The sequence below is a fragment of the Tympanuchus pallidicinctus genome, unplaced genomic scaffold (genome assembly GCF_026119805.1).
Source record: "Tympanuchus pallidicinctus isolate F22 unplaced genomic scaffold, pur_lepc_1.0 scaffold16, whole genome shotgun sequence".
In the NCBI taxonomy this organism is placed as follows: Eukaryota; Metazoa; Chordata; class Aves; order Galliformes; family Phasianidae; genus Tympanuchus; species Tympanuchus pallidicinctus.
This window is the reverse complement of record NW_026294679.1, coordinates 29,476,096-29,501,949: the sequence shown is the minus strand read 5'-3', so window position 1 is coordinate 29,501,949 and position 25,854 is coordinate 29,476,096. Positions and strand designations below refer to the sequence as shown.

The 25,854-nt window shown below is 40.8% G+C and overlaps 2 protein-coding genes across 12 annotated transcripts in view; one reads left to right on the top strand and one right to left on the bottom strand.

Moving 5' to 3' along the window:
* The window catches only part of SHLD2 (shieldin complex subunit 2), a 36,975-nt gene extending 28,132 nt beyond the window's left edge, over positions 1–8,843 (bottom strand). For 6 of the 11 annotated variants that reach the window (XR_008205359.1, XM_052678159.1, XM_052678156.1 and 3 more), the window contains exons 1-2: positions 8,405–8,843; positions 8,252–8,312 (exon numbers count right to left, since the gene is read on the bottom strand). The gene's annotated coding sequence lies outside the window, so the exon portion shown is untranslated. The remainder of the gene's footprint in view (positions 1–8,251; positions 8,313–8,404) is intronic. The other 5 variants (XM_052678168.1, XM_052678169.1, XM_052678171.1 and 2 more) reach the window with 3 other exon arrangements.
* Positions 8,844–8,889: 46 nt separating this feature from the next.
* GLUD1 (glutamate dehydrogenase 1) overlaps positions 8,890–25,854 on the top strand; it is a 30,598-nt gene continuing 13,633 nt past the window's right edge. The window contains exons 1-5 of the mRNA XM_052678172.1: positions 8,890–9,554; positions 20,623–20,703; positions 21,496–21,551; positions 22,446–22,509; positions 23,698–23,792. Of these exons, the coding sequence (XP_052534132.1) occupies positions 9,125–9,554; positions 20,623–20,703; positions 21,496–21,551; positions 22,446–22,509; positions 23,698–23,792 (726 nt within the window). The 5' untranslated portion in view covers positions 8,890–9,124. The remainder of the gene's footprint in view (positions 9,555–20,622; positions 20,704–21,495; positions 21,552–22,445; positions 22,510–23,697; positions 23,793–25,854) is intronic.

Sequence of the window (25,854 nt, the reverse complement as noted above, 5' to 3'; positions counted from 1 at the left end):
ACGTGAACTCCAGATTCATTACAGCTCACCAATTCTGTTCCAAGCAAGGAAAATATCTGAGAAAATTTATTGTGCTCTGATATCAAGAAATATTATTTATCGCATAATAGAATCAAAGACTTTATGCCTTGAGAAAACCTACATATGACAGAAAATTTGTATTAGCTAGCTATAAAAGCAAATTCCATAGGTTCCCCATTTCTCAGAGGATAAATACTGCAGTTGCTCATAACTTCTGTCCTACACCTATTACTAATCCGAAGTTTGCAAAACGAGCTCACATTCTAAATGATACTTAATGTATTTGTCATCCGCATATCTTGAAATAGGGACGACCCAACTACCTCTTTTTCTTGTGAGAACTGAAGATAGGAAAGTAATTTGCTTCAGCCCACACAGTATGGTGAAGCTAGCAGAGAACTTACAAGTTTTCATGCTTGTACTTTAAATACTGCACTACCACTGCTCAGTGCTACTCCTTTGCCCTTTAGATAACCATCACAAACCTAACCTTTCCAACTCAATGTTACAGTTTACCTGTTGACGTTTTAAAATGGTTAGTCCATTTCTATATCTAATTTCCTCTCTGCCTGCAGTACGAGTTACTGCCTTCAGTCTAATGCTTTCATATTTTCACTAAGTTTTCAGGTGCAAGTATAAAATAATCAAATAATTTAAAGTTGTTATTAGCGTGCCTGATTTAGATTTTTTGTTTTGTTTTGTTCTATTCTTGAAACTCATACTATTTGAAGCAGGTTCTCTCCTACTTTATATATTGTGAAGGACCAATCCACACAAGCATGTCTTGGTTTTCAAAATGTTAAGAACTCCTTTGAGATTTGAGTGCTGAGGCAGTGCACTGTGTTCTGATATGACTAAGACCTGCATGCTCTGGGAGAAAAAAAAGGTGATAAGAGTACAACACTTGGCCAAATACATATTTCCTTAAGTTAACAGGCCCATTAATTTCCTTGACTTGAAATAGCCTTCACTGAGTTAGTCCTGTAACAAAGAATGAATTAAACTAGAACTCAATAACACTAATAGGCTTGCATTACAATTATGGGTTCACCAGTGAGGCATAAAGTATACCAAAGGAACAGAAACAGCAAGGGAGCCTGGCTTTTCCCTTGCCTCTAATCTCCTACCTTCACAAGGCATACAACAGACAGAGGAAGAAACTATTTCTGCTTATATAGCACAATGTTGTTATACAGCCCAATATTACATTTGTATTTACACAACTACCACAATACCAATATGCCCTACTAACTTAGTGAACACAGAGCATGTACTCATGTTCAAGAAAGCTGACATCACTAACAATAATTGTGTATTATTTGGACTGGCAGTTAGATCTTCACTGAAGACAAACCCCACTTTATCTACAAAACTGATAAGGCAGCAAAAAAAAAAAAAAACAAACAAAAAACTTCAAAGTAAGTGTTTTTGCCAGTCCTTGATGTTTTTAAACTGACAGTCAGATGACAACAATAAAATACTCCTTAAATTAAGGAAAATCAGCTACCAACAATGATGCAGAGCTTATCTTCAACTTAGACTTCCACAGTAAAGAAAAATAAAATCAGAGGTGATAAAATAAAACAGATAGTAAGGCATTATCTTGCCAACACTGACAATCTTAGATAACAAAGAATAATCAAGAAAATGATCAGAGAAAAGGAGCTCCAGTATTTCCACAGAAGGACATGACTCAAAAACCAGTTCATTTAACTAAAAGACAGACTAAAAGTACTCGGAATAACTAGCTTGTTTTTTGAAATAAATTATTTAAAGACAAAGAAGTTCACTCAGAGTGAGGGACACTAACTAAAACAAAATCATCGCATTCTGTGGTTCCATTTGGATGAGTTAGATCAAGTTCACTTCCTGTTTTAGATCTCTAGATCCCAAGGCTACCATGAACAGTGCTGAGGTCTGTGAAAGATAACTAAGGCAAGACATCACACGCACTTATAACATTGAGCATAGCCAGTGAAATGTTCTGGAAAATCCGTAATGTATCGAAAAATACCATCTAGCATTCCTTCAGGCTACTCTGATGAACAATACCAACATCAAATGCATTAACAAACTAATTGTTTCACTCTGCACTTCAGCCACTATCATCTTCCACAAAGGACACTAGTGCTATAAATCTCCCTTGAATTAAGCATTAAAACATTCTAACAACAGATTCAATAACCAGTGACTTCCTAAACAAAAGGATAAAGCTGACTTTGTTCAAAGTAATACGAACAGAAGCACTACAGGAGACTAGTATTCTCTAGTTCATAATAGTTTTACTGTTTATCCTTAAAACAAAAAGACTCTTGGTTTATATCAACAAGAATTTCTGATTACCAATTCAGTATTAAAAGCAAGAAAAAGCTGGTTTGCAATCTCTGATGCTGGGATTCCAGGCTGTTAGAATCTCAGGTACAATTTTCAGCCAGACACCCAAGACCATCAAGAGATGCAGAAAAAGAAATATTGTAAATGCTACTCAAACAATTATTTATTTGCCCTGTCAAGCCACACTTTCTATTATGTTATGCTGACTAAAAAAACCAACACTGCTCTAAAGAAATAACTCCTGGTAAGCAAATTGACTCAAGTACTTTTCTTTCTACCACTCTTCAGGGCAGAGAAGCTTGCAAGCTCACAGTGTATCTGTGAATGTTTTTATGCGTGCATGCCTGCCAGCTCTCCCACTGCCAGCTTTTTCAAACACATCTGACAGTTGGGTGAGAAGCTCAAATATATTGTTTGGTAACTGTATTATCTCCCCTTCTGTTTTTCAAGTGGATGCGAGAATGAACCAAGTGAAATCCAGCTATTACTCCACAGAGTCAAAACAGCTGCTTTCACAGACTCCTACTAGTACAGGAAGGGAGAGAAGTCTTTAAATTGACCTGCAAAAGCCTCTATTGCTTAATGAATGCCACGTTGACTGGAAGGTCACTGAAAATAGATTAATTTGTTGTCAACCCCAGCATGCTTCAGTTCAAATATGAAACCTGTTTTGTCCTACAAATCTGAAGACCTGAAATGAATTTACAGAAAATAAGCTTTATAAAAAGAATGTTTATATTTCCACCATATTACCTGGAAACACCTACTAGTAAGTAACAACTTGAGAGTAACACAGTACCAAAAAATGACACCAAAAATTTTTGCATATCTATGGACTGTCTAAACAAGTGACGAGGACTTTATCTCCTGTGTACTTGAAGAGCTTTTTATATCTGTTCTGTCACAAAGCTGAAGTAAGCAGTTGGCAGCAGCAGCCATCACGCACAGCAACAATATAAACAGATGGAGACAGAAGGTCTTTCAAAGTGACAAACATAAGCACCGCCACTTTCCACAGCAATCAAAAGCATATTTACTCATGAGGCAGTTATCAGAATCAGTTCAATATTTTTTGACTTCCACAGCAGAATTATTAACATTTAAAAAGCTCAGAATGCTTCCCTCTGACACGTGCTCTGACAAACTGGCTGAGGATGTGTTCCCCTTACTGAGGGCTTTTCTTCTGCTTTTCTCTTGATATAATTAGGAAAATCTCACATTCTGCAAAACTAACTCTATTACCAGAAACAATAAATGATACCTTGTTTCAGATTTCCAGGACAATTGAAAAGCATTCAGATTGTTTCAATAATAAATTGAACTATTATTTTGCTCAGCTGCCCATATTTTTGTGGCAATATTTCCAGCTTAGAAAACAAGACTCTCTCATTTCAGACTCTCTATTTTTCATGGTAATCTGAATCTGACAGGCTCCTACATGTACAATTCAAAGTTGCACTCTCTATAGTGCAATAGAGCAACAAAAAAATCTTAGCATATATACACATGAACAAGATGCTAGTGGTTAAAGCTCGAGTTAGTAGTCATGAAAATAAATGAAAACATGAAAAAAAAAATTAGACCAATGGTGTCTAAGCATCTCACTAGTAGCATTATGTATTGGAAGCTTTCAATTACTATCTAAGTCATCCACATACCTCTTCTCCAACTTAACCACATTACAGAATGCACATTTCCAACCTCCAGCACATATATACCTAACTCCTGCAGCTTGCCTAGAGAATCACTGACTTCAGGTTGTTTTGTATCAAGAAGCCCATGAAAAAATCTGCCAGCCTGTTTTCCAGAACTGGTATAGCTAAACACAGCTGAAGCTATTAAGAAGAATTAGTTTAGATACCTCAAACAGATAAGGGATTAATAAATCTTTGCCAGAATTCAGGAGGTCACGATCAACAGCACAGAGTCTAGTTAGAGCACTGTAACTAGGGTGTTCTCCAGGGATTAGTACTGGGTTTGGTCCTGTTCATCACCTTAATCAGGGACCTGGACAAAGGGACAGAGTCAACCTAGAGTAAGTTCACAGACAATACAAAGCTGTGAGGAGTAGCTCCAGTCATTCAGCAGGACCTGGACAGACTGGTGAGTTGGACAGAGAGGACCGTGATGAACTTCAGTAAGAACAAGGCTAAGGTCCTGCACCTGAGGAAGAGTAATCACATGCATCAGTACAGGTTAAGGGCAGACCTGCTGGAAACAAGCTCTGAAAAAAATGATCCAAGGATGGGGTTGGCCTGGTGCACAACAGGTTGACCTTGAGCCAGTGCATCTGTGGCCAAGAAGACCAATGGTATATTAGGGTGCATCAAGAAAAGTGCAGCCAGTAGGTTGAGGGAGGAGATCCTTCCCCTCTGCTCTGCCCTGGTGAGGCCACATATGGAACACTACATCCAAATCTGGGCTCCTCAGTTCAAAAAGGCAGAAAACTTCTGCAGAGAGTCTTTGTGGCCAGCAGAAGGCCACAAAGAAGATGTGGGGCCTGGAGAACCTCCCACACAACAAGGAAAGGCTGAGAGATCTGTGTTTCAATAGTCTGGAGAAGAGAATGCTGAGAGGGGAGCCAATCCAATGGGGGCAGACTCTTTTCAGTGGTATGCAGCAATAGAACAAGGGGTAATGGGCACGAACCGCAACACAGGAAGCTCCACAAAACCACGAGGAAGAACTTCTTTACAGTGAGCGTGACAGAGCACTGGGACAGGCTGCCCAGACAGGTGGTGGAGTCTCCTGCTCTGGAGATATTAAAGACCAGTGTGGACACCTTCCTGCTCAACCTACTGTAGGAAATCTGCTTCAGCAGAGAAGGTGGACTCAATCTCTAGAGGCCCCTTCCCACCCCTACAATTCCACATTCTAAGCAGATATGTTTAGATATTGGTACTTCACACTGCCTATGAAACATCTTCCCATCAACTTCAGCCGCTAATTGGTTGTCAAGAGATGACTGAAGATTTCTAGTCAAGAGATCATTTTATAAGAATGCTTATGTGGTAAAGTCAAATTAAAACACAGTCTTCTGAGATTTATCTAATTAATTTGTTGCCTCTAATGGCTTTTCACAGAGCCAGCCCTCCAGCAATGGATCTTGAAGCCAGATGACCGTGCCACACTTTTCATTTTACCCCTGTTATATCAGGTACTGGCTTTGTATAAAAAGGACACAAGTAACAAACAGGATACAAAGATTTAGCTCTAAAAGTAGTGCAATTTATTCACAAATTGTGAATGAAAACTAAGCTTAGATCAGTAAAGCTTCCTTACATATTTAAACTATGGCATACCTTATGAAAATTATATAGGAGGGCTGCTCCAAAAGTAATACCTCCTATGTTACTACATTGACCTGCAGCATTGGAGGCAGATGTTGATGGTACAGCAATCAAGGTTGAATCTTTCCATCAATATTTTCTTATGTTTTGTTGCCATGTGACAGATGGCAGCAGAGGGCCAATCAGACTAGATGGCATCTGACATGGAAGTGTATGTGGAGCAAATGGGCAGAACTGAATTCCTCCATGCAGAAGAAATTGCACCTGCTGACAATCACCAATGCCTGCTGAACATTTATAGAGCCCAAACAGTGGATGTGAGCACAGTGAGGTGGTGGGTGGCACATTTCAACAGTGGAACAGCAATGTGGAAGACAAGCTATGTTCCACAACCACCACACAGATGTATTATTTTTTTTTTTTTACAAGCATGGCATACAAACCCTTGTTCATGGCTGGCAAAAATGCATAACTGACAGTGGAGACAATGATGAAAAACAAATAGTTTTTTGCTGAGAACTCGGTCTATCAGTGTTATTGCGCTCCTTGAATCTGCTGTAGTTTCCATGGAAAAAGGAGGAAGCATTAATGTCAGAGAAACCTACGTACATAAAAAGGAACACACACTTAAACAGTTGCCCCCAACTTTTCTGAAGACGCTGGTACAAGATTCTCAAGTAGAGACATCTATGCACTCTACATTTTCTTTAACATGAAACTTAAAATCATCATCAAGATAGAAAACCCAATTTGTAAAACTAGACAATGCCTTAAGACCTACAAAATAATTATTAGATTGTTGTTTGATAGTATAGCAACATACTTAGCCACAATATGCAAGTAATTCCAATGTTACTGTGAGACCTCATATACATATGGCCTACTGCATACCCTATATTTTACAGGCATGCACAATGTTCTAAACAAAAGGAATATGACTGCAGTTTGTACTCCTGATCCATGTCCTCCTGTTCTACAGTAGCTATTATTCAGCCATTCACACATCTCAGAGACTGAGCATTTTTCCATCAGGCTACAATGACAGCCTCAACTCTTGCAGAGTAACTGTGCCAAGTTCTGTGCTTATCTAGTCTTACTGAGACACCACACTGTTTCCACGCCCAGTGATCTTAACGGCACTAGATATAAAGTTTCAAGTTCCTTTCCAGAAGACCCCAGAATACTTTAAACAACATAAATTTGTTTTCAACACATTACTGTATCCACAATACAGTCCATGGTTTTATGCATGTATCCCAAATGCAATTTTGTACGGCACTGTTTTATGTTCCTCATGAGAGATCCACCTGTGTATGTATTATTGCAACATTACCAGTACTGTATAGCATACCCAAGAAAAGTAAGCATTGTCTGTGATTTCTGATGTAATAAGTTAGGGATATAAAATTACTGACACGTGAAATTAAATGAGAAACAAGACCTCGTTTCAACTTCAAGAAATGCTTAATTACCCCACTAGACTACAGCCTTAATTTAATAAAACAAGTCATTTCTAGAATCACTAGAATAGAGTTCTTAGACATACAAACAAACAATACTTGGATTTTATTGCATAATCAATTTATCTGATAAGAAAAGCATGAGAAATGCCGAACACTTCATGCGTTAAGGCCAAATACTCAAAGCTTGCTGACACACCTCTACCTGCAGAGCATTTAAAAACTGCATTTCTGTTACCAGAAAGTTTCTCAGTTTAGCACACAAAAGGATTAGTTCTCAGCTCAAATTCACTGAATGAACATCGCCCAGTGAATGCGCATACTGAAAACTCAGAACAGAAGGCAATCCTGGGTCTACTTTGGATTCAAATCGGCTCAGCCAAAAGAAGGAGTGAAGTTGCTAAGTCTTGCACAGAGTCCTCATTTCCGTTTTGTGTTCTCTCACCTGCTTTGGTGAGCCAACAAGGATGGCAACTGGGATGCTAACTAGTAGTCGCTATTCTAGCTTGAAATAACGCAGTTCATCCTAGGGACATTTTAGTTCAACTGAATAATACTGACAGAAAACACTATGCTGAACCTTACTGACCTCTTAGCTTTTTATTTTCACTTATAAAATAACTACTAATGATGCCAGACACAGGATAGAGATCACCTTGGTCAGCTGCAGATTTTCAAATAGTTAACCACATAATATTCTGGTGTTAAAGCAGAAAGGATTGAATACGAGACGCGGAATTGATTTTATCCATCAGGCTTTAAAATTTGACACATAAGATTTTATTTTGTTTGCTTTGAAACTATTACACCTTAAAATTTGCATTTCCTCATGGAGGCACAATATAGTGCGCTTTATTGCATGTATAGCTAGAAAGTAATCAAGTAGCACACAAAGATGTTTCAGAAGCTCAGATAAGTTACATCAGCTTGTTCATCTCCCTTGTTGCACGTTTTTAGTAACAACCCATTATAAAGTCTGATTAATACTCTACCCATAGAGGTATTACTGTAAAAACATAAATACACTACATATGTGTGGCTGTGTATTTCCATGTATGAAGAAAGGCACATGTATGTAAGACTAATATTTAAGAGGAAACTGAAGGTTAATGAAACTCTTGGATGTGAGGATGAAATAAAACTTACCTTAGAAACCAGCTGGTTCTTTTTAACACAGCTACTCAAAGAGGAACCTCCTGATAGCACGCTGTGAAAGAGAAGATGCTGTTAACCTCTGGTTATTACAACTGCCACTTCCACACCTGACAGGCTTTTTATAAGCCTCCCTAATCAGCTCACCTTTGACTGCTCAACACCTATGATTAGGGAACACGGGATGGCGAACATCATTTTCGGCTGCCTTTTGACTCCCACCTCCGCAGATTATTTGAAACACTGAGACAGGGGGGAGCTACTTATTTTCACGAGGCGGCCGCGCAGCTCATTCAGCACACGGGACAGCAGCAGTGCCGGTGCTCCAAACACACGGGCACGGACAAAGCTCAGGGCCCCACACGCTGAGCCCGCAGCTCCGCTCACAGCGGCACGCCGCGCTGCCCGCACAGCCCCGCGCGGCGCACACGCGGGGCCTCGCTGCTATCGCTACTCACAGCCACCAGGACGCAGTAACCCGCCACAGGAGTAGAGCTAAAAGGTGCCGTTACTGGTGGTGGAGGCCGAGCTCGGGCCTGAAAGAAAACCGGCAGCGAGGCGGAGCCCGCGCACGCGCACACGCCTTCCTAGGCGAGCAGGGGGCGCCTTTGAAAGGAAGGGCCGCGGGGGCGCGCACCGCTCCCCCCGCGTCCCGCCGGGGGCGGGGCGGGGCGGTGGCGCTGCGCGCATGCGCAGTGCGGAGGAGCGGCGCGTTCCTGTCTCTCCGTACTCCCCCCAAGTTTCCCCCCCCCCACCTCGAGGCCGTTTAAAGGCGGCGGCGGCGGCGCCCCGCGCCTATTGTGGAGCGGCGGCCGCAGCAGCACCGGCTCGCGTCGTCTCTGCGCGTCCAGCGGAAGCGCCGACGCCATGTACCGCTACCTGGGGGAGCAGCTGGCCGCCCGTCTGGCTGGCAGCGCCGTGCTGGCGGGCGCGGAGCCGGGCGGGCCGGCGGCGGCGGCGGCCGGGGGTGCGGTGGCAGCGTGGGGTGGGGGTCGCTGCCCGCGGCGGCACTACTGCGAAGCGGCCACCAAGGAGGACGACCCCAACTTCTTCAAGATGGTGGAGGGCTTCTTCGACCGCGGCGCCAGCATCGTGGAAGATAAGCTGGTGGAGGGGCTGCGCACCCGCGAGAGCATGGAGGAGCGGCGGCACCGCGTCCGCGGCATCCTGCGCATCATCAAGCCCTGTAACCACGTGCTCAGCGTCTCCTTCCCCATCAAGCGCGACAACGGCGAGTGGGAAGTGATCGAGGGCTACCGGGCGCAACACAGCCAGCACCGCACCCCTTGCAAGGGAGGTGAGAGCCGCGCCGCCCCGCGTTGCCCCGCGCGGTGCCCCGCGGAACTGCCTCGGAACGCCCCGTGCTGAGGCCGGGGGAACGGGGGAGGGGGACGGTGCGCGGTGGCTGGCCCGGCCCGGGCGGCGGTTAGCGCCGGAGCTGCGGGGCCCGTTATCGAGAGCAGCGCCCCCGTCCTTGCGGCACAGCCTGCCCTGCTGACGCGTCTCCCCCCTTCATAACGTCCCGCGGCAACTCGCGGCGGTGGCTGACCGGGTTGCCCGCAGCACGCCGGCCTGCCCAGCTGCCCTTGCTGTAATTCTCTGTCAGACACCGGCGGCTGTCGCACTGCTGAACTGTCATTGCCTAAATTACGCTTGTTTGCTGCTGCTACTGTTCGCACAAAGCCCTTTTCGGTACTGCCTGTGTTACTGCTAAGAGCTGCAGGCGGGTAATGTAGCACAGCTCGGGAGCAAATGAAATTATAACATGCTATTTAGGATCTGACATGACGTATCGGAAGCTATCGGTGCTGCTCAGAACCAGAGGAATGTTTGTTTTCTCAGTGAAGAATTACAAAACACTCTGCACGTGAACAAACAATGAATCTGGCTGTCAGTTACCCTCTGTTCCACATCAGCATCTCTATAAATCTTCAGCAGAATTCCCTGATTTTCAGCAGCGTCCCTTAAGCCTGTCTGCTGCGAGCCTGGAGCCAACACTGGAGCATGTGTGGAAAGTTACAGCTGCGCCCTGCAGGCTGTGGTCCATGGCTGCTTCCTCAGTCCAGTAGGCTCCTGGATTTACTGCTTGATGCTATGGACAACTGTGCTTCTTGCAGTCTCAGATAAGATCCAAAAGGTGCAAGAAGTAAATGATGTGGCTCTTAAGACACGATTCTCATGCACTGAAAATTTCAACGCTGTTAAAAATCACAGCTAAGGAAAATAGCTAGCCCTCAGGGTTTGTCTTTATTCTTCCTGTGCCATTCTACACCATGGGTTAAGGAAGGACTTGCCAATGATGTTTTCTTTGTCCTCTATTCAATGCAGTGTGATTGCAAATGGATTTTACCTTCCAGTGCTGTGTAGGGATTTGCTTATTATCAGATGACAGACCTGGATTTATAGTTTATTTAAACAGGACATGAGATACATTACGTGTAGATAGGCTGCTTGAAACCTGCTATTAAAGAGGTGTGCAAACCAGAAACATTTCTGAAACTGCCAGGAAAAGGGGTGACAAAGTTATTTCTGCATCCGTCTGGAGTGCACCAACCATATGAGCTTTTGTCTAAAAGTGATTTTTAAACTAGAATCTTGGTAGATTCCACAGGAGGGGAAAAAAATACACAAAGCCCAGTGCACTGTAACTCAAACTCCCTAGTACGAAATGGAAGAGCTTGCTGCACTGAGTGTCCCACGCACTGAGTCCAGAGTACAGCCTAAGTGATTTGAAGCAGCAAGGGACATAAGGTCACCTTTTAAAAGAAGGGGGTGAGCTGGCAGCTGGAAGGCTTTCAGAGCATTAGGAGTTGCACAGTTCCTAACATCACAGATGCAGGCTTGTGAAGTTTGGCTTTGCACTTAGTGTGAAGTAGCTTGATCAATTGTTCCCCATACCAAATGTTATGTTTTTAAGGACCTATAATTTGTACTGAGCCTTTACTGCTAGGTAATCAGTAGCAAATCAGTACGCTTTGTCATGTCTGTCAGTCTTTGAAGAAGCACTATACTTCTCATCTTCCTTGCATTCCTGGAGCTTTAGATATTGTACAGTTGTACAGTTGCAGTTGGATTTAGGTTTGCATCTTCAGGGACATCTACAGAAAAAGTACATGGTATGCATATTAATAAGCTTTGAAGAATATTAAATACCATTGTTTGCAGTTTAGGTGATGGAAGAAGTAAGTATGGGTGCAGGAAATAAATGATTTTAGTATTTTCAAGGTTGTTGTCTAGTTTTAATCCTTATTTCTGGACACACATCCATACTAAAATTCTTCATGAATGATTGTATGGCTTCTGTGTACTTTCTTGTTTATGTTCATTCACAGATTTAACCAGGAACTAACCAAGAAAAACTGTAAATCAAATACTTTAAAAAAATTTTTTTTTAAACACTATAGACCTGGAGAGAGCTCATTACTGGGGAAACAGAAACTGAATTATTTGTAATAATTCTACATTTTAAGCAGCGCCTTACCATTTCTACTGAACACCTGTGTTTATAGCTTAGCACTGTAGCAATTAGAATCTTTTTTCTTCAGTTACTGATGTCATCTTCAACTTCTTTTGTCTGCACTTCTTTCGCCCCTTGGTGAAACCTCGATCCCTGGTAGTCCAGCCCTGATCTGGAAAGTGCCAACCTCCTTAAAGCAAAGTTGACCTTTATAAAGCAGATTTAAAACTCAGTGCACGCAGGTGATACCTGCCAGTAGAAACTACTGGTCATTCATACCTCCTTTTGTAGTCATTTCTGTTGTCTGCAATTAGGCAGAACTCAGCAGAGCAAATGTCATAAGAGGCTTGCCTTGAAAGTCAGGGTACCAAGCAGGCAATTGGCCTGGTGCAGATGGAACGGCAGAGCACGTGGGTTGGGCTGGATGATGGCAAATTCAAGACCCCTAAGTTTTTCTGTAGACAAACTTCTGTACCTCAGTGGAAACTTGGCTGTCATGTTCCTGAACAAGCATGACACTCTTAAAGGCCTACTTCTAACATCCTAATACACATTTAATATTATAGGAAAATATTTAATAGCTTACTTATCTCACTCTCCCACCAAGTGGGTCTAGAAACACAAGCCAACTTGATTGCGTCAGACACTGTCACTGCACAGAACTGCATGTAACCCTTTTCTGGGTCAAGAGAAGCAATTTTAGGAAATCTGTGTTTGTAACTTCAGTATTTGTTTTTCACATCACAGAGAGAGAGAAAATAGAAATAACTTTCTGCATCTTGCAACACTTAATTTGTAGATAAAAGAATTCTTGACTCTGAGAACTACTAACCTTTGCAACTCAGGAAGGTAGCAGTTTTTTTTTTTGACATGCTTCTCTCCTGTGCTTCGGAATCTTTCCAAAACGGTCACAAATTTAAGCGATTGATCTCACAATACTCAAATCTAGGGTTTAAACACTCCATTTTCTGCAAGTGAGATGTTAGCTGGACTAGAAACTGATTGAGTACCTCCACATGCCATTGAGAACATATTACAGAACACAGAATTGTAAGGGTTGGAAGGGACCACTGGAGATCAGAGTCCAACTCCCTTGCTAAAGTGGGTTCCCTACAGCGGGTTATGCAGGAAAGCATCCAGGCAGGTCTTGAGTATCTCCAAAGAAGGAGACTCCACAGGCTGTCTTGGCAGAAGCTTTTCCTCATCTTCACGTGGAGCTTCCTTTCTTCCACTTTGTACCCACTGCCTCTTGACCTGTTGCTGGGCCCACCAGAACGAGCCTGGCCCCATCCACTTGCCCCCAGTCCTTCAGATATTTGTGAACATGAGCAGTTTTCTTGCGTGGAGGAACTCGAGTTGCTTTTGATCATAACAAGACGGGACTAATGCTCATGGTAGCTGGATCCATGCAGTGGGTCACATTATTCTTTCCCTTGCTTATGTAGTAGTTTGCATGCTAGTGGCCGGAATTAACAGGAATCCACAGCTGCTCTTATTCATTGCACTGACAGCTGGATGAAGAACTAAAACAAACCAAATAGAGTACAGGAAACGAAATGGCTGAATACAAATGACTCCATTGAAAAGTATCCACTCAGTTACTATTTAAAATAATGAATCTTTGTAAATACTTTTATCAGGTTCTGTGGAAGGTATGCAACTGGTTAAGCTACTTTTTCATGTGTCTGCTGACAACTGTCTTCCTTCATAGGTTAGCATGAAGGACTATTTCACAGATTAGTGAAAATAACCATTGTGCAAATATAAGTAAGCTTATTGAGTTCCTACCTGCCCAGTAGTATGGAACTGATTCCATGTTTGCTAGGCAGCACTTACTGTGGGGATACAGCTATAAAATGGTTTTAAAACTTTTTAAAGCCTTTTCATGTTAGCTGACTGCACAGTGGACCTGTTATCAATGAAACCAAATAAATCTGAGTTGGGAAACAGCCTACCTTTTGTTTGTGCTCACCCAACTTGCCCCGAGTCTTATCTGCTTCCTCAGTTCAGAGAAATTTTTAAATCTTCAGTTCCAGGGTAGATTCTGACTTCCACTTATATAGGGGTTTCAAAAAATTTTGTCATATGTTACATTAAAATTCTGTTTGTGATCTGTTTTAGAATACAAATCTATTTCACTTGCTCAGTTGACTTGGAGTCGGATGATCTGATGAGTTTTTGTATGGTGCTGCTTTGGCTGGTTCATGGAAGGAGATTTTTTCAGTATTTCAGAACTGTCTTATTTTCTGTTTTTGGCAGCTTTCCTTCTGCCTATCAGCATTTTTCCTTCTTACTTGTCCCAAGTTCATGTTAATGAGCTTCATACTGCATAAGGTGACATCTATTTGTCTTACCTTTGCTGCAGTTTTTTCATTGCAGCAATCTATGGCTAAAGCTAATCCCAGCATCCAATCACCAAATAGCTGCAGTTGTGCACATAATCTTGTTTGAACTATATGCATAGATGCTGGTAGCCTTGTTTGCAACAGACCAGTACCAGTGGTGGCTTGGCTGCCATGACAAGGTTTACTCCCTTAAGTGGGAAAAATAAGGTATAGTAATGTAAGGCACCTTCAGTTTTACTTCAACTGTGTTGATCTGGGGTTGCTTTGATATTTTGCTTGAAAGTTCTGAGGCTGTATCTTTGTCCCAGTTGGTCATAGAGGATAAGATATGGAAATGTTTTAGAGTCATATAAAAGTTAGAAGAATAAACAGACCATCAGCAACCTGAAACAGACCATGGAAACAGGTCTTATTTTGAAGTAATCTGAAAGTTAAACAAAAAAAGGGTAATTAGCCTAACCCTGGTAACACTTGCAGTGTTAGAGCTAAAGCTTATACAGGTGCCTTATTTTCATGGGTTTCTGTTTTCTTATTGTAGGATAACAAACTTTTAAATTAGTCTAGTAATGGATACATAGATAAATTGAAGAACAAAATAAAAAAAACCAAAAAACAGCAGGATAAGGAATGTGCAGCCTATGCTTTTGCTGTCCTTTTCTAAACTAGTTGCTTTTTTCAGTGGACCATTAGCATTGTTTTTTTTTGCCACTGATACTCCAGTAACAGGCTATGCCTCCTTCTGGTTTTTAATCTTTCTAGTCTCTGCTTTCTCACGCAGTCATCTCCCACAGTTTGTGTAGTAGCCAGCTTTGTCCTTGATTTAAATAGTTGTTTTCCCTTGCTACTGTTGGCTCCTTGTCTATTTATAGAGAAAGCTCTCAGCTCTGGGCTTGCTAGATAAACACGTGGGGGAGTGAGGAAGGGAAACCTCTCCCCTGAGTTTCCCTCATGTTCTCTGTGTCATCCAGGCAGGTATTCTATGCATCTGATTTGCATGAATTGCGTCAGCTCCGCCTCATTAGGATCTAAATTCTTAGGCACTGCATGGAGTTTACCTGCTTCATGCCAGCACTGGCTTACTGTTTTGCAGATCCGATGGCATCTGAACTGCCATGGTCAACCTGTTATTTCTGCCCTCTGCACACACCCATGCTGATGGTATTAATGTCTGCATGGAAGCAGTATCACTGCCTCTCCCATGTCAGTTCTTACCTACCACTATATTGTCCTTAGTGCAGCTGGATGGACAACCTCATCCTTTAGGTAGTGCTTAGGTAGCTCTGTAGGTAAGATCCAACCTTCTAGCAGTATTCTATATGTATTCTTTCAGGTAGGATGTGCCTGCCCAGTGTTAGACAACATTTGCTGTATCCACCTTTAAAAATGCAATATCTTACTAGTACTCCCAGAGGCTTGTTGTAATACAACATTCTTGGCTTTTCTCTGCACAGAATGAAATAAACTTACATGCACGTATGTTTATACGCATTTCAAGTAATAGAACAGCTTGTTAATAGTACACAGGGAGCTGTATACTGACGAGTTCTGCCTGGTTGAGTACCTTAATGCTCACTGAAGAAATGCTTCTGAGCGGATCAGAATGGTGGGAAGCATCTCCCCTGCCCCAAGTTGTAGCTGGTTAATGCTGTACGTGAAAAACCAAATATTCTTCCCTTGGCAGTTAGTGAATTGAATTTAGGGATGAGTAATTCTTGCAACTGATTGTTGAACAGTATTCTTATTTTCCAGCACTGAATTACTCATCCTGCTTTGTTAGAGACTCGTCTGGAATTTCTTAGTCTTCCATAATTACTAATTTGTCACTGTACTGTTTACCACACTTTTCATATGGTTAAATAAGGTTGAGTAATTTCTTTATAGGGAAGGCTAAAAGGATTGCTGATATTTGGACTTAGAAAAATGTACTTCTTTTGAAAGAGCTTAAGGATTGCCTGGAAGATCTGTTTCTACTGTGTAGAAATATGTATATCCTTATAGCTAATGTGCAGAGTTTGAAATAAGTACATTCCATAGTCTCATTTATTTACTTCCCAAACTTCTTCTAAATGAAAATGATACACATAATCTAGAGATGCAGAACTAAGGCATTGCAATAAATACTGGAGTTGCTTTACGGATTCCTTGGAATAGTTTTAACAGCATGGGCATTCTTACTGAATCTCTAGATATGGTGTCAGCCTCTGGGTGGGGTCAGATGAGCTGTTAACTCACACAGCCACTGCAGAAACCAGTGTTGCTGACGGGGAGAAGAATACAGCCAGAGCGAGTCCTAAAAAAGTTTCAGATGAGATTGTAAGGCTTGTTCAGCTGCATGCTGTATAGATAGTACAGGATGGCTCTGTCCTGAAATGCCTACTGTGATGAGCAAGCATTTTGCAGACAGAGGCGAGCAGAGCAAACGCACCATCTGAACAGGAGTACTGACCTGTAAAATACCCACTTAAATTTCAAAGCTCAAATGATAATCACAACCAGAAGAGAACACTGAAGTGAGCACAGGACAAAAGCCTCAGTTAGGCAAGAATAATTTCGACTGAGATACGAATCTGTTCCGTGTTGTGGTGAAGCTGAGAGACTTGCTAAGATTAGCTCAGTGCAGGAGGAGCAGCTCTCTGAGTGTTTTGCTTGGTTGCTATGGCAATGCTTTAGTTTTGAGACTTGGCTTGGAGTGCTTCATGCTCATTAGTGGTAAGAGAGTATGTTGGCACTATCATTTGTCATCGCTGATCAGGAAACAATGTCAGCAACTTAAGTGTGCAGCACATTTAAACAGATCCTTAGGCATGATAGAAGAGCAGTAATCATCCTCCAATAGTTGATGATTCTGTACATTTATAAGGCAGCATAACACATGCTGAGCGTGACGAACAGGCTGGAATCTATACAACATAAAATCTAGGAGGGTGTGGAGCCTCTTCTAAAACAAAAAGATCTTTGTTGCATGTCTGTTGGTACAGACCTGTTGATTAAAATGGTAACTGACTTCTATAATCACAGCATCCAAAATGCAGTCATGCTGATAATTACTGCTTTGACATTTGTTTCAGAAAGTACCGTACTTTGAGAACTTTGCTACCTCTTTTTGGCAAAGTGAAGGTGAATGCATAACATCTAAGAATCTAACTTTATATCATATGCAAAATTTACTGTGACCAAAGTAAGCTTTGGGCTCAGTGCAGGGGGTAATCGGGGGGTGTGCGTCTCCACAATAAAGGTCAGAGAATGGAAGCTTTAAAAGCGAAGACAATGCAAAGCCTGACCTTTTTGCTGACCAGTAATGAAACAACACTGAAATGAAAATATTTCCTCATATGGAATGTCTCACACATAGAAAAACAAACTCAGGCTTAGCACGCTGTTTAACTTCTTGGGGTGGGGCAAGGAAGGAGAATTCTTAACTAGAACAAGAATCTGTATGTTTTTGCAACGAAAAGTATTTTCCATGGCAGTGACTCATACTGTAACTGGAGGCTTTCTTCAAATTATGTTGTCTGGCTAGCTTGCTGTGAGTGCCCTGAGTTTCCAGAGACTTACTGCGTGGAACATACTAGGGTCCAAAAACCAGTAAGGCTGTGTAGTGGTTACTTTCACTGTTCATGTATTTAGAATCTTTAAAAGCAAACAAACAAAAAACCACCACAAAAAAACCCACAATTCTTTATCCTTATATATAGTCCATTTTTAGAATCCAACTGTTGAATGCATAGCAGCACTGCCAAAAGAGCCATACAAATGAATGGCAGTGCTTCCTCCTGCCAAATTAGGAAGCTGTTAAACTAAATTCCACTCACATCTAAATAGAACAGAAATTAAGTCTTTTATCTTTGTGCATTCCCTTGCAGTTGGAATGTACAGCATTCTCAGATGCCTAGTTCTCATCAGTCCTACCAGCTTACCACAGAAAACATCCCTGGTGAGAGGTAGGCCTGCTGCAGAAGAATGACAGCTCCTGAAAATTAATACCCAGCCAAGGCATGAAGCAGAACAGACTGTTGGCACATCCTTGATGCTATCCACCCATGCCACAGAGGGCAGGAACTTCCTGTCAGGGAACCTGAAATCCACACTGTGAGCTATACCTGACATCAAAATAAAACATTTTAGCAGATGAACTAGAATAAAGTGCTTAGTGACGTTGGTTCAAGTCAGATTTCCCTAATCTCTCATTTACAACAGTAAGCCATGCAACAAGCCATTTCAATTACAACTATTTAAGGCTCAATTCTGCTCAAAATATAAAGTTGTCCAGAAGAGGATGATTTCAGTCTCAACTCTAAAAGCTGCCCCTATTCTGATGTTCATATACAGGTGACAAGTAGGTGTTTCAGATGAAAGCACATTCATACTTGATTAGCCTCAGGGCTTTTTCTCTAGTACACTTTGTATAAAAGTTTAATGTTTGTTACAATAAAATTTACAGCAACCTGTGACTGTACTGCTACTGAACCGGAGCTTCTCCACAAGTTTTCAAACTGCTCTTTGTTCACCTGTTCATAACTGCATCCTCCATATGGAGTGTGAGGGAGCTAATCTCTCCTTTTGTACTTTGGTTCCCTGTTAAAACTGTACAAAACAGCTATCCTGAACTATTTAACTGCCCTACTGATTCTATATATCACTAAAGGACACATTGGGTGCCTGCAGGAGTAGTACTAGCATCATTCTGGCAGAACAGTTTTGTGTACATAACCTGGTGAAGTCTGAGTAACTATGTGGACTGAATCAATACACAGTGTCCTGGTTCTGGTGGGGCTTCAGGGACAGAGTTCACTCCTGCTCAGCAGGGTTTGGGGCTTCAGTCTTTACTGGCTCCAGCAGTACCCTGGAGGAAGCATTTCCCAGAGCATACCTGCAGGGCCAGGACCACCAAGCAGGACAGTCAGTGACACTGTGGGGTTTGCTCTTGCTCAAGGCTCCACAAAAGCTTAACTGCTCCTCCAAAAGATCAGAGTAAGACCTGCTACAAAAGCAGATATGTTTTATCCTCAGCTGTTGTGGTGGACTTTAATAGATCCCGTATTTCAAAGATCTCTTCCTTTGAGAGAGGTTCCTGAACCTCAGCAGTAAAACCTTCACATCTGCCTAAGTCAAAAACTAGTTAATTTGCCTTTGGAGGCCACCCTTCCCCCATATACACACTAAATTTAAATTCTGTTCTGTGGAGGACTGGGCTTTTCTTTTCCCAATTGAACAGGCATAAGAAAGCAGAGGTTGGCCCTCAGTTTTGAATAGCACTCAGTTCCTCTGAAACCGGGATGGTTTCCAGATCATTCAGGCCTGGCTTTCACAGTGGCACAGTGCTTTAGTCTGGATAATGTATGCTGGCCTTTTTCACTCTTAAGGACCTGAACATGGTCTTCTCTTTACATAATAAGGAATTAGTGATGCCTTGTCCTAGCATCTAAAGGACACTCTGTGCCTGTACAATCCACCATGAAACTTGGCACAACCTACAGCCAAGGATTTGGGAAGCTGAGGGAGGAGAGAATAAATCCTCCAGAGTTCTGTTGTCTAGTTAGTGATGCAGGAGGAACTTGGATAGAAGCTCATACATCGCTAGAGGTGTTGTTTTGTTGTTGTTTTTTTTTTGCTGTCCCATGACACTGGGCATTGTGCTAGTCCTAAATTTCATCTTTAGGCTTCTGCATGTATACATGCTATCATTTTGGCTAGAGAATATTTTCCACTATGCAACTACCACAATTTTAACATCAAATTCAATCTACTGGGGAGCTACAACTCATTTTTAGAAGATGAGCAAGAGTCAGGCAGTTGACGGGTCTCCCTGCCATTGTGTAATCATTTCCTTCTAAGCTCTGGACAACTTTGAAGGCTGTGATCTCTTGTTTTTTTGCACCCTCACTGTTGTCAACCAACAGCAATTTGTTTGAACTTGCATTGAGACCATTTGTCAGCGCACACTGCTGGATGACTAAGAGCAGGAAATACAAGTGAGGGCAGCCTTTCACAAACGGTGGGGTGGGTGGCCTAGTCACACACGAGCTGGCTGGGATAGTTATTCCATCAAGATGTTTTGAACAGATTTGAATTAGAGGAGTGGCATGCAGCTCTCTGTTACTTGGCAGCACCTAGTAGTCAGAGCTGATGCTAGGTATGGTTTTGTTGGACTACAGCCAACACATGGCAACTTAGCAGGAGCTTGCATTACTCTAGCAAGATCTTGATTTTAACATGTACTAGTAAGTTACATTCAGCTACACAGTTGATCTTGTATAAACAAAGTGCAAAGCTAAAGATCTTACAGAATGCTGGTGAGCCTTATCAGCCTTCTCAAGAACTTTACTCTAGGTCATCGATCAGCATGCTTTGTCTTCCTTTGGAGCTTGATTGCTTCTGTTAAACTACTTAAAGAATTTCTGAAGTCTTGAATTCTAGGTAAAAAATGGACAAATAAGTAGGAGAATGGAGGATCGAAGACTGAAAGCATTTAAGTTAATAAATACAGGCCTGGGGTTAACATTCTCAATTTGTGCCTGTGAAGTTGTTCAGTGAATTCTCTTTTTTCCTCCTGTTTTCTGCAGGTATTCGTTACAGCTTGGATGTTAGTGTGGATGAAGTGAAAGCCTTAGCATCTCTAATGACATACAAATGTGCTGTGGTTGGTAAGTGGTGATTTTACAAGCAAAGACAGAATCTTTAATTGCCATCAGCACTGAAGGATTAAGTTTTAAGTTTTAAACAAGTTTAGCAAGTTAGGAAACAAAAATATAGGGACCAAAACAAATTGCATATATTCCCTCTGCTGTTACTGCTGACACCTAAGCCTGAATAAAGCTGCATTTTCATTTACTAAGACCAAATTCTGGTACTTTCTTCCCTGTAAAAGTGTTTCTTCAATGTGTATCAGGCTCTTATTAGTAGGCTGCTAATTCTAGGGGAACAGGTAGAGGCTGTAAAGGGTTCACACACAGAAGCTGTGGAGATGGAGGAGTGATAAACTTTTTTTATTTACAGCTTACAATGAATTACAATTCATGTGCAACTGCTAAAGCGTAGGGCAGGTTGGAGAGAATCTGTGCATTATCTGATTGTAAACAATATCTCATTGAGCATAGAGGTGCACCACTTTAGACTCCTAAATTTGAGATAAAACAGTAAAATACAAGCTGTAGCACCTCGTGGAAATAAGTTAAGCACGAAACCTTGCAACATAGAAAATTCAAAACCACTAATTTTGGAATTTGAAAGATAAATTTCAAGCTGCCCTTGAAAGATTTCCTGTTTTTAATAGGACCCAGATTAGATCATAGCTTACACATGAGAAGACCTAAACATGGCAAAAACTCAATTCTCATCAGAAAAAAAAAAAACCAAACATATTTGCTCACACATTATTGATGTGCTCTGCCTTTACTGTCAAAAAAATAAAATTATTTTCCTTCGCATTCCTGTAGATGTGCCATTTGGTGGAGCAAAGGCTGGTGTGAAGATCAATCCCAAGAACTACACAGTAAGCTTAATCATAGATGAAAAAGAGTTAACTGCAGTACTGAAGCCTGCCAGCTTCAGTACTTCAGCTCTTACTGGCTCTAAGGGTATTACTGACCACTGGAGACTTCCTGCCACTTCTGCCTCTGTAGAGGCTGAGCTTAGCTTGTGCTTGCAATAGGTTCAAAACAGATCTGCATTTCCAAGGTTGAACTTAGTTGTTACTTTTTTTTTCCTCAAAGTCAGAAGAAGAAAACAACTAATTTGGAACCTGATTAGTAAAAATACCAACTTTTAAAAAAATACTAACTTTTAAAAAAAATAAAGGCTCACATTTAATTGTTTCTAGAAAAGTTAGTGTTTCTCTTCATATTGACAAATAGTGTTATGCTTCATTAAACCCTTTAATGTATTGTTCCAGTGTAAATGGTAACAAACCTGGCTTATAAAAAGCTTATTACAGGCTTGCCTTCTTTCCCTAATTAAAGTAACGTGCATAGAAAAGATTGCTAAAGTAGATAGCAGATATTCTAAGCTCAGAAGTCTAAGGATTTGTGCAAAGTAATTAAACTGCATTGATTACATAACGTAACTGCCAGGCTGGCTCTTGCTGTCACTAGGTATAAATCTCTCACATAAGATATCAGATTTGTGTGACAGAAATCTCTGCACAGGTGGTTCTTCCTGCGCTGCACTCCTAACTTATCAAGGATCAGAATGTACAGAAAGCAAGTCAAACATTTCCTTGTACTGTCTGAATATCAAGGGTATGTTAGGAAAAGGCATGTAAACTGTATAGGCAGCACATGAATCATCCTTCTAAAAAACAAAAAAGGAAGTGTCTTGGGCATAGGCTTTAGCAAGTAGTTATGAACACTAATGATTTCTTGTAATGTTTATTACATTTTCTCTATAGGACAATGAATTGGAAAAGATCACAAGAAGATTTACCATGGAGCTGGCGAAAAAAGGTTTCATTGGTACGTTGCCAATGTAAATCTAAATCCATGCAAAGATTTAGGAATCTGATTTGTTGTTCATTAGGAGGAGCCACTAAACAATATGCTTAAATTGTATTTGAGATCTCTAAATAATTTTGACATAATAGTTCCAGCAAAATGCTGCCAAGAATTGAGTCATTGCATTTTAATTGTACAAGGAACTGTATTTAACTTTTCTTTGTGAGCTGTATTCTGCTCTAAAAAGCCACAAGAGCTGATCTCACAGGATCAAAATGACTCACATTTCTCTTAGAAACATCATAAAAGTTGTGACCAAACCTGTTGCAATGCTAATTTCTAGTATCAAGCTGTTTCACTGTAACTGTCATCTCAGTTGAGGCTTCTGGTGTACATCTGAGGAAACAGAGGAAGGAAGTGGAATGGCCACGCCAGAGAAAGTTGGTGACTTCACCCATGACAACCACAGGCTGCAGAGGAAACACAGGCAAGAAGTATAGGTGCCTGCTGTAACCTGTGGTTGTTGCTATATAGTTTTCACAAGCCTCTTCCAAATACGTGCGAAACAACTTTGTAGAGACTCAGTTGGATTTAAGATCTTGCTGAGTGAGACATCTCAAATAGGTTGTGTAAATGCTAAATTTAGTTACCTAGAAAAAACAGAACTTGCTTCTATTGCAGCAGATGCATGAAAGTACTCTCAAAAGCCTAAGATGTAATGTCTCTTGAAAAACAAAAATCAAATGTGTGTACTACAGTGCAATGGCTAGGAGTGGCCTATCTTCAATTTTTTAAATAAAACTTTTCAACTCAATCAGATGCAAAAAGAAAATTCTAATGCAAAAATAACAGCATGGTACACAGAAATCATACCTAAATGTTGCCCTTCTTGTTACAATGATGATCATAAAAGAAGTAAAACTACACTTTTGATGGGTTATTTTACTCTGAGTTGTGACAAGACTGATCTTGATTTTACTGAGCATCTTGTGTGAAGGGTTGATGGTTTTGATAGTATTGTACAAATGCATGATACAACGCTTAAAACTGAACTGAATCCAGAAGAATCAGTTCCTTGAATAATGAACAGAGGATTAAGCAGGAATACAGCTCCCCTCTGCCAAGCCCTGTTCAATTCCCAAGGGAACAATGCTTGAAGGTAGCAATTAAGGTGTGATCCTTAAAAGCTGTTTTCACTGTTGCCAACAGGTCCTGGAGTTGATGTGCCTGCTCCTGATATGAGCACAGGAGAGAGGGAGATGTCTTGGATTGCTGACACTTACGCCAGTACAATAGGACACTATGTAAGTTTTGAGCAGAGGCTTTGAAGTATCAAAACTTTCTTAGTCTTTGCAGAAATATTTACATCTAGAAATTTATTACCATTATGCTTAACCATATAATTGCATTTGATTATGTGGATCTAAATGTATTTTCAAAAACTGTTACAACTTAATTGATACAAGGTTTTTAGGGTACAGTTGAAGAAAAACTTTAAAGGCTAACACTTTAAATGTTTGGCTTCAACTAAGCTTGTTTGTAACTGTGACAGTTAAGAAAAAATAATGTGCTGTTTTTAAAGGTATCATTCTGTTTTTTTTCCATTTCTACTGTTTGCTCCTACTTTTTCATCAGTGCTATAATTACAAACCTAAATTTGCTAATTAATGGTTTAATAATAGTGGATATAGTCTTAGAAGTACTGAAATATTTCACTTTCAGACTACTGAACTTACAAGTGTATTAAATAAAAGTTTTGATTTTGAGCACTCCAGACCATATGAGTTCTCATTAATTAGTACAACACTAAAATGAAAACCCACATTATTTGACCTTCATCTTTATGTCGCCTTATTTGTGCCTGTTTTGATTCTATCAAAAGTATTACTGTTGACTAGGCAACCTTTAATATTGTATATTTTTGACAAATACAGCAAAAAAAATCTGGATAAGTTATTTAAAACTGCTGTTATACTATCCAATCTTTCTTGCTTGTCTTTCAGACATTTTCTGCTATCTCAGATAATCAGACTTTCCTAAGGAGTCTTGCCATAGCTTCATACTAGGTTGTAAATATGCTGAGCAACTGCATGTTTGCCTAACCAAGTGACTTTTGAATTGTAAAGATGCTTTCTTTTCACTTTTTGCAATTATTTCAAGCAGTTTTTCAGTACAGCAGGGTATATGCTCCCATTAGCAAGGCATTAGAGCTCCCTGACACACATTTCTCTCTGGTATATCTGTACAAGACAAGCCTGCCTTTCCTGAGAGAGTAGGCCCCTGTCAGAATGCTAGCCCTGTTGTGTTGTGTCCTTTAACAGCAGGAGGAGGGGATGGCATGCTTTATTCTAGATCTGAAATACAATACAAGTTACCTTACGGGAGAAAAAAAACCAACACCTTGAGGAAGAGGCCATAGCTTGCTTGTTAGTCAAGGTAAATAGCATGTGTACAGAGCTTTGAGGTCTGAAACATTACTTGCTTTTTTGCTACTCACATGTAAATGTTTTAAATAAAGTTTTAGAACTGATGAAAAGCTGAAAGATACCAGAAAGACTTAAAAGGTGCAAAGTGGCAGCTTGCTCCCAGTTACAATTTAACATTCCAACATTTAAGGAAACTGTCTAGGCATTCTGTTTTAACATTTAACTCATTGCACTGAAATGCATATTCCACTGTAATGCAATAGCACTGCTCTATTAAAACTGACATGGAAGGCTTTCAGCACACAGCCAGTTTTGTTAATAGTCAGTTCATACACTATTTTGTACAGAAGTGTTTTAAATGATGTGGAATATTACACATTGAGCAAGGAAAAGAATCTTATTCTTTCCACTCATTCACATCAGCTTGTTACATCATCCTACACATACATGTATCACTGAAAAAAGCCACCATTGAGGTTAAAATTACAGTTTGAATTACATTACAACAGCTCTTTATTTCTAGGCTCTCCTTGAATGGCAGTGTCTTATTCTTGACCAAAGACAATTGAGAGGGTTTAGATGCATTTTTCTGAGAAGTGAATTAAATAAAAAGGAAACATTAAATCAAATGCACTTCATTTTCTGAAATTGACTCTACACAGAAGAGAAAAGAGTAGCAATAGTGAGATTTGCAAGCTATTGTGGAGAATGGCCAGGTGTAGAGAAAGAAGGCAACACCTCTGGCACAGCTGCAAGAAGTGATCCATGAGAAGTAGTTTATAGGAATATCTTTCAAATAACTCTATCTGACACAGCAAGAACTAAAATTGTGACTGAATTGTGATGAAATACATTGAAGTGACCAAAGGGGAAGGAAGGAAACAGGCTAAGAGACAGAAATGACTACTGAGCAAAACTGAAGCTAACTACAACTCAGGGA